General features: G+C 42.9%; 2 protein-coding genes and 1 non-coding gene across 11 annotated transcripts in view; 1 reads left to right on the top strand and 2 right to left on the bottom strand.

The window, feature by feature from the left end:
* LOC111261776 (junction-mediating and -regulatory protein) overlaps window positions 1-8,607 on the top strand; it is a 26,173-nt gene extending 17,566 nt beyond the window's left edge. For all 7 annotated transcript variants that reach the window (XM_086968838.1, XM_022835522.2, XM_022835523.2 and 4 more), the window contains 6 exons: window positions 2,498-2,694; window positions 3,051-3,237; window positions 4,759-4,906; window positions 5,125-5,282; window positions 5,513-5,748; window positions 6,117-8,607. In XM_086968838.1, the coding sequence (XP_086824964.1) occupies window positions 2,498-2,694; window positions 3,051-3,237; window positions 4,759-4,906; window positions 5,125-5,282; window positions 5,513-5,748; window positions 6,117-6,353 (1,163 nt within the window). In that variant the 3' untranslated portion in view covers window positions 6,354-8,607. The remainder of the gene's footprint in view (window positions 1-2,497; window positions 2,695-3,050; window positions 3,238-4,758; window positions 4,907-5,124; window positions 5,283-5,512; window positions 5,749-6,116) is intronic.
* Window positions 8,080-14,491, bottom strand: LOC111261774 (uncharacterized). 3 transcript variants are annotated; one of them, XR_015311665.1, is made up of 4 exons: window positions 14,184-14,491; window positions 10,324-10,427; window positions 8,976-9,223; window positions 8,080-8,325 (listed from the first exon to the last, which is right to left on the bottom strand). It is a non-coding gene; the product is annotated as an uncharacterized LOC111261774 (transcript). The 3 variants fall into 3 exon arrangements; XR_015311667.1 differs by having other exon boundaries at window positions 14,218-14,491; XR_015311666.1 differs by lacking the exon at window positions 14,184-14,491 and adding an exon at window positions 13,975-14,162.
* Window positions 11,369-13,968, bottom strand: LOC147753285 (uncharacterized). Its single transcript, XM_086968837.1, has one exon. It carries the CDS (start codon window positions 13,355-13,357, stop codon window positions 11,501-11,503), a length of 1,857 nt encoding a protein of 618 aa, XP_086824963.1. The 5' UTR covers window positions 13,358-13,968; the 3' UTR covers window positions 11,369-11,500.

Raw genomic sequence — 14,491 nt, 5'->3', positions numbered from 1 at the left:
TCTGCTGTTTATTACAATGGACAATGAACTCTGTTCGTGTGTGTTCGTCCTAGACGAAGCATGAAATAACATGCATAGCTCGAGGGGTGGATAGCCACATGTAAAGTACCCACACACACGAAGTGTCAATACCGTTGGAAAAAAACACGTGATCCGCGCAGTCGTTCAAGCAACGAATGTATATGCTACAAAATATCCACGGGAAAAAAATCAGGAAATCGCGCCATCTGCCAAAATGTTCAATATCAAAGTAGAAGAGATAGTTATAAGACGACTGGGACTATAGGAAAACACAATCTGAAGTGCTACCAGTCCTCTAGTAGAAACGAAGCCACCAAACTGGACGGAAGATTCATCATTCCCTGTTAGCTATAATATGACAATGACAGTACTATTATTAATGGTAAATGCCGGCAAGGTAAGCGACTCGTCAAAAGAAGCAACCCCCCGCAAACGCATCGGAAGAACAAGACGCAGGATGTCGGGACCTTAGTATAATCGTATCCGATAGTACGATTCTCCATCGTAAATGACATACGTATGCGGCCGTAGCTCGATGTTACCTTGTGGCATTATATGGTATGGAATATATACGTAAAGCATACGAAGACACGATGGGCATGAGAAGCTTGTCGCCTTACGTAGTTTAGCCCCTAACAGATGAGGCTAGCGACTCCGGTCGACGGTACGCGTCCAAAATAGGACCACTGTCGATGCAGCTATTCGCTGGGGCGCAGCGAGGCGTCACTTTGCGCCCTGGGCGCAGACACGCTAAATCCACCGATGCAAGCGATTCAAGCCCCAAATCTGGTCGTCCCCCCGCGTCGCAGTTTACTGTCAGGTCACTGCTACTGCTGGCCACGAAGGTTCATCGAAAGAACTGATTTACCAATGGCAAAGCAGCTATACCGTCAGCAGCCAGGCCTGCTGCTGATGTTAGTCCCGTGTTCACGTTTGTTTTCTGGTCGTTAGCTGGAACGTCACGAACAAATAGAACGAACCAAGCAGCTGAGACGCAATGCGACCGACGGTATCGGTCAACTTGGTCAGCTGACTGACTGACTGACTGACTGAACAACCGTTTGTCAAGCAGCCTTTATCGTAAGATGCGGCAGTAAACTGGAATGCGATAGTTTGCAGGGGTTTCGCGTGTTTTTGTGGATGCCGGTGGCCATACTCTACGAGCGTTTTGCTAAGCGGGCGCGCGATAATTGCCGCGGCTGATGTCGGCTACCTGAGCGCTAACGGTGTCGGAAGACTCTGCTCTATGATAATATGGTCTTCTCGTTGTCTTCGTTTTCCGCTTGGCAGCGCGCAACCGCACATGCGGATGCACCGTATTTTCAGGCGTTTCATTGGCTCATGCAATGTTTGCTGCTGAAACAAAAGATCTGTGATGAAAAACGGAGGGGGAAACGAAGTAGGAAGATTCGCATTGATGGAAAACAGAAATTTACTAACTACCGAAAATTCTATCGATGGCGTTGTATGGAGCAAATTGCCAGTGGTTATTGTACCAAAGGGGTGGGGTACTATTGAAAGCTGTGGTCGGTGTCTTACGCTGCCAGTTTAGGTAACAGCTTGTATAGGTGTGAATGGCTTTTGAAGATTGTATATGCGTGCTTATGTATACACGTCTGCGTGCCGATGATAAGCCTACAGTCAGAAAAAATGCAGCAAGCAGCTATCCACTTATTCAACTCATTTGGCTCGAAACACATTGAATGCACTGTGTTTCCTGCTGATTACGTTAAAAGCAAACAAACGCGGCATTTTTGAAAACAGAAGCAAGAGTGCGCACGGACGCCATAGGTCTATATCGTATCATCCTTTACCGGCAGATGATCAATTTTCGAAATTGGTCTGCTGTTTTGTCAGACACTGCGAAATATCATGTTTCTTTTTTTTTTTAGTTAATTAGATAATTAATAAAAATTCTATTGCGGATCTCGGGCATTGTACGTAGGCTGTCCCAGTGATAGCTTAGCGCGTAACGTGGTTGCGTGCAATATTGATTGCTGACTCGTAGTGGTCTAGGTTCGAATCCGGGCGTACGTACACTTCGTTGTGTACCCTAGGTTCGCCGTAAGATAATATGAAGCGCTTAATGGCGGTGGGGGCTTCAGCGGCAATAGCCGGCAATGTTTAAAAATGATGAAACTCTTTACGGTTTCTTAACTTAGTTTAAAGCAATAGTTACTGGCGATACCGAACGTCAGGCTGGAAACGTTGGCTTTTAGTAATAATAAGCTTGCTAATACAGTATTATTTGTATACATATCTACATTAAATGTCTCCATGTTTTAGAAAGCTGGTTCCTGTTAACGTGGATTCGAATTCAAAGCATCTCGTATCTTTAAGTTTACTGGGCAACAAGTTACCGCTGCACAGTATCTATACTAATTCACTTGACGTTTTCAGAACTGTAGTTTGTTCTGCCTACTATACGCTAACTAAGCAATAATCGGTAATTATTTTCGGTTTCTCATGGTGGTAGGTTGCGGCGCGACGTTAGTTGCGTGGGTGTTTTTTTCGGCCGAAGATGTTCCGTATGCAGAACTGGACCCAGCGGTGGATGATCTTCAGCGAAGGATCCTGGAGGATGAACTTCGGAGAGGTCGCGAGGAGATGGCGCGGGTACTTGAGGCCAAAGAAACGCTTGGCCTTGATACAGCTTACACAATGGAGGACGAGGTAGTATATTACAAAAGTGATACGAGAATACGTTGACGATTATAACGATCGCAATAACAGTACAATATATCGCTGTGGCCAAGGTCAACGGGCCTACTCTCGTCAAGGCACTTCCCTGCGCATCTAATGCGATTCTATTACATCTGGAATATCTGTTAGTGGTTAAATACCTCTGTTTCGACCTAGGATCTGTATTTTAGATACCAGGCCTAATGAGCTGTACTCCGCCAAATCAACTGTTAGCGCTAATTTAGCGATTTAAGATGTTGTTAGAGAGATGCCCGTTTACAAATCTAATTTCTCTTTATTCTTATTTTGTCATTTTCGTTGCGCTCTGCGACTTGCCATATCGTCAGGTCGTGACAAATATTAGTTTGGCGTTAGGAGAGCTCTTTAACTTTCGCATGTCGACGTTCGCTGAAATGCACGACCTCGCCACAGGAGGGCGAAGTACCCAGTGGAGAGAGAGAGCCGACTCAGCTCAACAGTCGGTGGACGAACTCACCATTGTCTATCACGCGGCCTGCCTGGAACTACTTGGAGGTAACAAAAACAGAAACATAATATAGGTATATTATCTTGTAGGTCTACTATCGGGGTGCTAGTAGGTTGGCTGTAACGAGATTTAGGGATAACCCTTTAATGTGATAAAGATAAATCGAATTTTCGTACTTAAGGCCAATGCTGTAGAGTATATCTCTTGGCTTGGTCTAGAAGAACACGGAGAGCTATTATCCAGTTTATTTTTGAGAGGTACAGTAATGAATTTATGAAGTAAATTTATTTTTCCCTTTCTGCAATTTATTGTTAAGTGTTCTACGATTTTCTGCATCTTGTGGCTGAGTGCAAAAAGTTGGTTCTTGTAGACGCCAAAGAAACTCAGAACCGTATCAGTCATAATTGTTTATATTAAACGCCTCTGAATAAAACTAGTGACCTGATTAGGTCTATTTAATAAGTGATAAAATTATCTGGATCGCAAAGAGCCCAGTTACTTGGCTCGGCGAATCGTGTCCCATTTGGCCTACTTTCCTATTGTGAAATAATGTTTCCGTAATATCGTTCGATGTATTGTCAACTGGAGCACTATGCAGCATCTCCTCTCGCAGGTAGTGGCTTGATCATGCCGTAAGCCCTTTTCTCGGAAGGGCACACATATCTACATATGGGCGGTTATATATTTAGCTAATGTAATAGACTTACGTAATACGAACGTAATACTTACGAATACGTAATCGATCTAAGTATAAATTAACCAATACGTAATTTTGTCACATTTGCATTTATTTAACGGTTGCGACAGAAGAGCGTCATTGAGGATCATCATGAACATTGTCATAAAAGCCATACGAGTTATGACAATCAAAGAATTATCGCGAACTCTTGTCATTTCCCATAGGCTACTGTAGAAAGTATAAAAATAGCAATGCCCAGGTAAGTGGGTTTCTCTACGAGCGAGTCAAACGGCAATTACTGGGCGTACGTATGAGCTGTTTTAAGTGGGAATACGTTAGAAGTATGAACTTGTCACACAAGCATTCGCTAGACGAACATGTAACTTGCTTAAAAACTATACACTAGAAAATAATTGATTTAGTTAAATGTTTTTACATCCTGAACATTAGGTCAGCCCGAAGACAGGTGATATCTATCGACGTATGAGCGATTACAGATGCATTGTCATCGATCTAAGAACCATAGCGACGTGGGCTCCGCCAAAAAGAGTTGTCCTCATATATTATATAAGGACATATTTTCTATTAAATAACAGTTGATAACAAACCCTCTAATCAGGATGAAGGATGAAGGACATACGACTATGTGAAATAAGTGTCGCTGAATTCAATCAAGCACAAAAGTGGCCATTTTGGTGTTTTCGAGCTGGGACTTTCGACGCAAAGTATCCATTGAGCGTGTCGATTTGTCAGTAACTGGTGATACAATGAATGGTAGGAATAGTCGTTAGAACGAAAAGAGATTGATAGCAAAGCGATATTTAGTTGAAGTTTTTAGAATTTGTTGTGGTGGTTGCTGTTGCTGTTTCTGTTAACGGTGTTCACACAGGCCAGCGAGACCGGATGAAGCGAGATCTGAGAGCACTGGAGTTCAGCCGCTGGAGTGAATCACAGCAAAATCGTTTTCTGAAGCTGAGCGCGTTTGTGAGCCAAGAGCGACTTCGATGGATGATCGCCGTACGGACAAATAAACGGAGGTTGAAAATTTTTTATTAGGTCTTTTCTAATATTTTCCGTTGAGAGAGGACGACGACGAAAACCGAAAAGATCATCTATTTCTAGATTCTTCTGTTTAGAAGATGGCCGATGAAATAGAACAAGCGATTCGAAATACTATAAATAGAAAAGGTTTGAACTTAACTAAAATGTAGACCTTTCGAATTTTCTCGTGAATTTCGCTCCAACTAATGCACAGAGAATACGACCGCTTAGCAGCAGGCAGCAGTCCAAAGAAACAGGATCGAAGTTTAATTGAAGCCAAAAAAGAAATCTATGAACACCTTCTGAAGATTCTTCAAGAAGAGGAAAACCTTCTTAAGAAACAGAAGGCGATTATGGAGAAAATCGCAACGGGTGAGTTGACACTTAGGATACGGGTCCTATTATATTTTACTCATTCACATCCATATATCCCAGCCAGGCCGATCATTTTGATCCTTACAACAGTACAGCCAGGAGAACAAACACGCCGAAACAACGTGATACATGAAATGAGACCGTGTAATGTATATAGTGAAAAATCATGCCACGTCATTGTTATCGCACGCGTTTATTGTATGCCCACTGTTGCCCATCGCTTCCAGGCAATGCTGATCCAGAAGATTTCGGCGATGCGACGGAAGATGTCGAGGAGCTTGAACTTATCTATGGCAAGCGAAACCTTCTCAATATGTCAGAAGTAGCGGTGCGTCTGTCGTCGATCTATCAGCGAAGAGCGATCCTGCGAAATAAAGTGCAGACATGTCAGAATATCCTGAACAAGGGGGGCTTCAGAGATTCTAGTGTTTCGTTTACTGGCAGACTTAGCGGTGATTCGTCGGTACGTTGAAAACGATGGAGCAGAATGGACAGGAGATCATAAATATCCTGAAAAACGATCATCAACGAACGAATTCGGCTTCTCCGTACTTTTCATATGTGCTTACGATAATGGATCTATGTATGAAAATGTCTTGCCTTCAGGGATGACTAGAATAAACCAGTAATTAACTTAAATAAATATTTAGTTTGTTTCCATGTAATAGCATTAACGATATAGATTTAACGAGAATTGTTCTATACGAGGTTAATCGTCATTACCCATTTCTGGTTCGCCTTGAGTTCGAAACACCTCCTACACATTGAAACTAGATCGAATCTATAACTTAACTGTAAAATTACATGTTTGATTCGTTCTTATCATGACAGGGTTGTATGTCTTTAGCAACGCCTTCAGAAGAGGCACTTGAGGCTGCACGACGCAACACGTTGGCTGCACTTCGGGAATACCATCGAGGGGGTCATGGCTCCGTTAGTGCAACCCCAATGCTACGCTTGGACACAACCTCCCGTGGTCTCACCCATATGCATAACAACAATAACAACAACAACAACAACATAAGCGATACATGCATTAACCAGGTCAAGGCAGCGTCACTGAGCTGAGGTCGGCCCGAAATGAGGCTGGGGAGACGCTACAGACGAAGGCTGATCTCGATCGGTTCTTTAGGCTAATCCACAGAAACAGATGCGAATATTGAATAGATGATGATATTCCCTCCGAGAAAGCGACAAACCTCCTAACGGGTCGCAGAGACCTCCAATGACGGGGGATGGGCGTTAATGGCTGAGCCTGATCGTCAACGGCTCCGTTTGGGTATCCCACCCGATGAATTAGCGGTACTTCAAATGGCTATGGAAAATGGATAAAACCGTTAGGCGTCGTGGGCATTGCAATTCGCAGAGAACTTTTTTAGTCGTAGGTTTGTGTGTGACATTGGCACACCGATACGAACTGGACGCGTCTATTCGATAGCCGAGGTGCTTTGCCTAAGGTTCATGAATGGTTTGACCGACCTACGCGAAGTAGGCAGAATGCTAGCATTCAGTTGATATAGCTGACAGCTTCCGTCCTTAGAAACCTAAATGACTCAAAGAACGACGAGCAAGATGGAAAAAAAACTATGAAAAATAGTTTGTCGACAACAGGCAGGACAGCGAATTACTGATCCTACGCACATACTTTTTGCCCAGCATGTGTCTACACCCCCCTCTTTCTACATGTATCATAGAAATGATGTTAGTAAAGCGACGACGACGACGACGACGACGACGAAGACAACGACGACGACGACGACGACGACGACGACGACGAAGTTAAGTAGGGAAAAAAGTCCATTTTTTTCTAGTACGATAAAAACAACCTAGTCTATGAAGGTTTAAATAGCTAGATCGTTATTGAATTTTATCACATAAAACGTAAATTCATTGGTTAATACTTTCAGTCAGAGCTGTCATTTGCCGCCGGCTGGGTTCGGCACGAATAGCTATCTGAAGAATCTAATTACATACAGAAACAGATGCAAAGGTATCGCTGAGACAAAAGTTTTAACTGGGCTAAACTCGCAAAAGATCCCTAGATAGACGGATGGCAGACGCGCAGCTCGAGCGGGTTCGGGAAGCCGGAGCTAACTTTAAAGCCAAAAGCTGGTTGTGACGAGAAATGTAAATGATCATATCAGATTTGCATGGGCATAACTGAATAGAATAAACCAAGTAACAATGGCACTATGACGAGAAAAAATTGACGTAAGCAGCAGTGTTTGAGTAATCGATAGCTGCCTGCTTACGTCCGGCCGACAAAGGAGAATGGATGCACGTTTAATATTCAAGACATGTCAGTCTGTTTGGTACAAGCTAGAATGTGATGCAAATAGGAGTGGATAGGGCGATCAATAGGTCGACCTGTTTCTTTTTTGCCGACATAAACAATGTCAACGCGGTCGGCTACGATAATCACTTTGTAATGGCTGAAGTTCTTCTGAAGAACAAAATTTTCATTGTCGGGTGTGTTTTTTTCGGGCGTCATTATAACGATGCACACCATGAACCTATGCATCACTTAACGACTAAGTGCGAAAATAACCGAACGAAGTCCTGTAACCCGAATAATGTGGAGACCCTTATCAAAAAAAATCAGTGAGTGAAGGTGACGACTATACCCACATAATTCTGTCATTATATGTAAGCTTGACACGTTCACGTCTCAGCGAGAATACTGCCTCTTCTTTACGTTATGGTAAAAGTCGGGAATGATAAGAACCCATCCTGACGGGTGACACAAATCTCATGTTGACTAAGAATTGGCCTGAAAAAGAGATAGACAGACAGATCTGATTGAACCCGTTTTTTTTTTTGTTTTTTTATTGTTATTACCATTAAGAAACAAACAAATGCAGCGAATTGTTATCACGGTTAGCCACTAAAATGTCAAATTATGGCTAATGTAAGAGAGCATTTTTTGTATTTTCGGTGCTCATCTGGACTAACCAGCGGTGCTATTCCAATGTTGCATTCTGCATCGGAGGAATCTTACAGCGAGGACTGTTTAGTATAGATAATATTGCCGATCAACCGCCTGTATATAAAATACATAGACATAATTTCATTACTTATATATATATAAGGAAGAATATATATGATCCATAACAAATTGTATAGCTTTGTTTAACAGCATTTTTTGGGACAGTGAGAAGACAGAGATTTTTCCAGGTGAAGTTGTTGCTACGCACTTTCTTTCAGCTTTTAATATATTTTGTATAATACACCTGTATCTTTCTGTATGTATGATGTTTTTACCAGAGTGGCATGTTAGTATTATTTTTTAATTTTAATAAATAAACATATTTTTCAACATGTTGACATTGCCTTTTATATGGCGTTAAATAAGTCACCCGATTTATTTACCTTTTCTTTTTCACTGGTGATAAATGCTCTCCTGTATTTAGGCATATGTAGATTTCTTGGACGTTCTTTTTTAGCAAAGAATTAATTTAGAAAATTTACAGGCTCAGATGGAGACGTAAATCAGTACCGAGTACGTTCACGAACACACATCCACGCACAAAAAGCAAATCCAAGATGTAAGAAATTGACTAAATAAAGTTTATTTACAGTAAGAAAAAAGATCTACTTAAGTCAGCTGTTTCTTCATTTCGATCTTAAGGTTGTTTAAAAAAGAAAAAAAGTAGTTGTGACTACAGTATAACTCGGAAAGAAGCTACGTACTGTTCTTGGCCGCAGGGCAAGATCTTTATTTCTATCTTGCCAATATCGCCGTTCGAATAGCCGACACGAACCTAGTCTTGCTTAATTACGAGGCGTCTCTTATGATCTGCACGGCGTTCATCACGGACAATCATCTCCCGTCATAGTAGTAAATTTAATTCGATGTTTTTATTCTGTTCAGGGCGGAAAACCGCCGTTTTCTATAGGGATATAGCGTGCATTATGGGGTGTCTGACCACAGCTGTTATCTGAAACGACGCACAGATGGACATATGGATTGATGAGAAATCCGATGGTTCTGTGAGAGCAAACAGAATTAATTCTGATAGTGTAATTCTAGTGAACCCGTACGAATAAGAAACGTTGAATGAGGTGACGGTTTCGGCCGAAAACATCTTTCACTTTAGGATGTTTTTTAGGGTTTGCACAAGTTCAGCTTGAGACTAGAGAACGTTCGCTGACGTACTCGGTTGACATAGACGGCTGTATACCTGTCTTCTGTCTTTCGTTGTTTTTCTCTTCTACATATACCATTATAATACGGAATCAAGATCCGTATGTAAGTAGAGAAAACGACTTTATATCAATTAGATGCCAAACTTATATCGATGGCTGATAGGAGATTCTGTGGTGTTTGTGTACCATTGTAAAATAAAAGGCTAACGTAGGTTCATGCATACTCGACCCTTTGAAGATACGTAAATTAACAGACAAAGGTTACGATCTGGTCGAATGGTGTTCAGAGTTTAACAGATGGGTTTGGGATGCCAACCAAATTCGCTGGTTACGTCCCAAAAGCAATCTTCAATTATTTCGGCTACACGCCTTCGGTTGGATTATCCATAAATTCGATCAATTTCATTTATAAGAATTTCCTAGAGAACGAGCTAGGTGTCGTACATAGGATACAGGGCGGAAAATGCAAACAACTAAGAGTATGGATAACGATATAGTAAGGTTTCAATAATTTATTGCGTACGTTGTACGCCTTGTACGTATGCCTAATCAGAGCGAACGATTAGGTTTGCCATAGGACAGGCTGAAACGTGTCTTTGTCCTTAAACGATAGTTTAAGCATCCTGTAGTCTAGTGATACTATGACATCCTTCAGATACGGCCCGTCGAGGCTGAATACAAGCGTAATCTTTCCACGCTAATTCAAACTGAACTTCTAGACGATCTGGATAAAAATAGACTTTCTGTAAAAACAAAAACTTTGTATCAGCATGTTGTTCCTACTTACGCTGTCTCTAAGGCAGTTCTGAATACTAATGGCGTCTGCTATGTTGATCGAATTGGATGAATAAGTTCGGTTCCAGAACAAGTAGCAAATCTAGATTTCTCTTACTTGGGTTGCTTGCTGTCGCGTAAAAGTCCCTCCCTGCTAAATTAAGTTGTTGAGCTAAAGCTGTTGTTGAATCCGTGACCTGTTGCAGGCATTTCTACGATCACCTGCCGAAGAAGAGATATATATTGTTCTGGTTGTATCGCATAAAAAGAGGAAAAGCACTGATCCAGTTAGTAAGCATCTGTGCTCCTTTATCGCCGTGAGCGGCAACGCATTGAACGGGGGCACTGTGATCATCTTGACGAAGATTTTCAACGAAGAATATAACTTAATTTCATTGCGATGATTCCCATAGAGACAACACCATTCTATATCAATGATTAATTTGTTAGCTGTTCGACTTAGTAGTAGATAGAACCTGTCTTCGGGAATAGTGTACCGGTATTTGTCATTTGCGGAGGTTTCGTTCGACAACGTATTCGAGAGGATGCCACAGGAAGTCATTTTGTAGGTTCTGCCCCTAAGAGGCGGCGGGAAGCTGGTTAGATGGATTTCGTCTTGTTCTTACGAGAGCATTTAAAATAAAAATTAGAAAGACTCACTTTTAAAATCGAATGCCCTCAATGGTTTATTACGGGCAGTATTTCGTTTTTGCTATTTATCGGCTCAGTTGAGCCTTCGTTGAGGGACCCGATGTAAGCATTACGCCTGCACAGAGTAAAAGAATGTAACACCTGTTCGGAGTAATTTGCTACGAGAGGCAACTAGGCACACTTTGGCCAGAACAAATGGCGAGAAAGTTTCGCCGAGAAGAGTTCTTCATTTTTATAGCAAGGTCCTAGAGCAGCTATTGATTGCGAAATTATATTTTGGCCAAAACTGAAGCTTCTCAGTCAGTATATATTTATACTTGTACCGTAGAAAATCCGATCGGGATGAAGAAAATCAATCGCTTCAAGGAATATTGAAAAAATAATCCTGCATAGGATCGGAACAAAAAACGTAATTTGAACAGGAACATAATTAAGGTTATATCAGCGTAATATCAAGCTTGCCCCAACGATTCTCAGGACTTTCCTTTCAAATATAGTGAGGACGTAACGGATTAGCCTTCATATGTAACCTCGTAACAAGCTGCTTTATTCCATTTACAATGTTGCCAGAAAAAAACCGGACTTCAAAATCCTTCCTTTGAATATAATTCCGATTATGCCTTAATTTGCATATAGTGCATTTTTCAGCTTTTCCTGATCGTAGGCATAATCCATGGTAGGAATTCCTTGACGTTAGAATAAACGCCTGGATAGCCTTCCCGTGCGCATTGATAGCCGAAAGAAACTACACCAACCAAGAGTTTCCGTCCGATTTGGTCGTCGTTAACCAGTGGGCCGCCAGAGTCATTTTGACAGGCATCTTTGGAGCCATCTCTTGCACCTGCGCAAAGATGCGTCTTAATTATGCCCTGAGGTAAGGCCGTGTCCATTTTCGACGAGTAGTTAGCTTGACAAGCGGCGTTGTCGAACACTTCGAGGCTGGCTACCTGCAGTGTTTGGCTAGCATGCTCGCCAAATGCCAGCGATCCGAAGCCAAGCACTTCGACGCCTGCTGAAGGCTCATCTACCCCAATGGGATCTTCAATTGGTAAACAAACTGGCTTAGCGTTTGGTACGGATCTAACTAACGTGACGATCGCCACATCATTATAAAATTTTCCGGGTTGATAGTCGGAATGCATAATGATCTTTTCGATGTCGACAACGGTCTCTGGCTGTTGAAGGTTATGAACACGAATCAATGCACTGAACGTCGTTGGGTCCTGTCGAATATCAAAGCAATGAGCAGCAGTTAACAAGTGGCGTTCGGTCACAAGCGAAGCTCCACACCAAATAACGTAGGGGCCATCTTCGAGGCCTTTCGCAACAATCGGTACCATCCAAGGGTAGATTTTTTCGGCGTTGTTGCCCCCAACGACGCCCGGAGCAAAGTCTTCCCTCTTGGATCGACTTTTTGCAAAGTTACTACTCAACCCGTTTCCTACATTTATTTCACCGCTGTTATTAATCACATTCGAGCCTTCCGCAGCGTAATAGCCTCTGTTCCGCTTTTGCCGCTCTAAGACCAAGCTATCACCGTTTCCCAGAGTGATCACGTGAGGCGTATTGATAAACTGTCTGCGGTAAATCACCAGCTGGCTTTGTGACGGTGACCCATTAGCATATCCGTTATTATAGCCATTGTTGTAGTTATTATTGCCATAGCGATCTTCACTGTTGACGTTTCTGTTATTCGAGTAATCACCACTACCTTGGCCGTAAGCAGCATTATCGTTAGAAATATAGCTGTTTTGTGAATAGCCATTTCTGAAATAGGTGCTACCAAAACGTTGGTACGACTGCTGCTGTTGTTGTTGTTGTTGTTTCAGTTTATTATGGAAACTCTCGGCACCAGTCTGGAAGTACCCGTTGCCACTGTACGGGTATCCTCGTTGACGGAGGATCTGCGCATTTATGGCGTCTTGCCGAGCGATATTACGTGCCTCTTCATCTTCGCTAGGGAACTTAATCGATAGTCCCTGCGTATTCAGTTGTCGCCCATGGCTGCTGTTGTTAACCGGGGGTTTGTAGTTAGTATCCTCACTGTTGTGTGGTGGTAGTGTCGATCCAGCGGGGATGTTTGGAGGGAAAATGTTTGGAGGCGGGAACAATGTAGGTGGCACATGGGGATTAGGAGTTTGTTGCCGTTCGCCACCGGACGGAATTTTCTGATCTACCCTTGGACCGCCGTAGCTTTTCACTGGATAATTGCCTTGTCTTATATCGTCTTTACTTGGTGGCCGTTTAGGATGACTAAGCGGCCTTGATTCTAACAGGCCACAATTACCCCAGTAGGTGTCTCGGTACCACTTGTAAATGGCAGGATCTACCTGACGGATCTGCTCGACGAAGGAATCCCTAAACTTGTTTATGTTGGTCAGTCCGTTATGTTTCTGCCTTTCAGGAGTTGCCGGCAAATGGGGCGGCGTATCCAGACCATGCAGGACATCTATGGTCAGCACTGTCAATGCAACTAGTGGCTGGGACGAGATACGTAACATTATGGAATCCTTTTATTTCTGAACGCTCAGTAGACAGAATCACCTGATCCTATAAGATCACTTCTTTCAGCGTATCTTTATTCCTCTATATTGCGACTTTGTAACCTGGATCCTGCGCAGCGCTACGATACTCTGGCAGAAGTTCGCCAGAAGTTTACGAGACAACTTAAAGTGATTACCGATTAGCCTTATTGCTTTTGCGAGGTTTAGATTACAACACTTTTACGCTCTATGTACAGCCACCTTAGTGGCTAAGAACTGCCTTAGTGCAATCCTTGCCTTCGCTGGTGTCTAGCGTATAGCGGAATTTACTAACACGAGACGACTCAGTCGCGATCCGCCACGCTTCAAACCAAAGCCAACACTACTGACAAACAGACAGATTCACACAACTCCAGATGTCGTTGATATACGTATCTCTTTGTGTCTTCTGGAGGTCGTTACGATTGAACACCGCATTGCGGTCACCACACGGCGGCAAATGATAACCAACGGCGATGGCAAGCAATTATTCGAAATAAAGAATTGCTCGAGCCCTTGACGTTTGATGCTTGGTGTTTGACGCTCACTAATAGAACTGGTGCAGCTGAAAAATTAGTTTACCGTATGCTTCTTACCCACGCTTTGCTACCGATATCGCTACTACTTCGAACGTTAGATTCGTCGAATAGAACAAACACGAAACGCAACGCAGCAGCTTAACCGGTGACACAGGCGTATGAGAAAAATCACTACCCGACCACAAATGATCGACGATAGCGGCGACGAGCGCTCTTCGACACGAGCAACGACATGGTCAAAAAGACGGAAAGAAAAACAAACTCACGATTACCCCTTACAGGGAAACTGCGTATACGTACAGGCCCCCATCAGCAACGGCGTTCTATGAGAGGTCTGCCATCCGCTGCTGTACGGGGAAGTGCGGTGGCAACGAACAATTGGCCGGCCGCCCAACCAAAAAGGTACTGCAGCGGACGTCACACTGTTGTTATCCACTGCCGCCGCAGGTAATGCACCGACTGCTTCTGTTGTGGTGGTAAAAATAAGCGAAGGGGCATCCGATTCGCGCAACAGTCGCAGACGTTCTTAAGCGTCAGTAAGCGAACGATTCATTTGATTTGGTTACGAAACTGC

Source organism: Varroa jacobsoni, unplaced genomic scaffold (genome assembly GCF_002532875.2).
Source record: "Varroa jacobsoni isolate VJ856 unplaced genomic scaffold, vjacob_1.0 scaffold_593, whole genome shotgun sequence".
NCBI classification, from domain to species: domain Eukaryota; kingdom Metazoa; phylum Arthropoda; class Arachnida; order Mesostigmata; family Varroidae; genus Varroa; species Varroa jacobsoni.
Note: the sequence above shows the minus strand (reverse complement) of the source record. Positions and strands in the feature narration are given on the sequence as shown.

Excerpts from the sequence above, each read along its gene's own strand:
- LOC147753285 (XM_086968837.1), bottom strand. The coding sequence starts at position 13,357 with ATGTTACGTATCTCGTCCCAGCCACTAGTTGCATTGACAGTGCTGACC.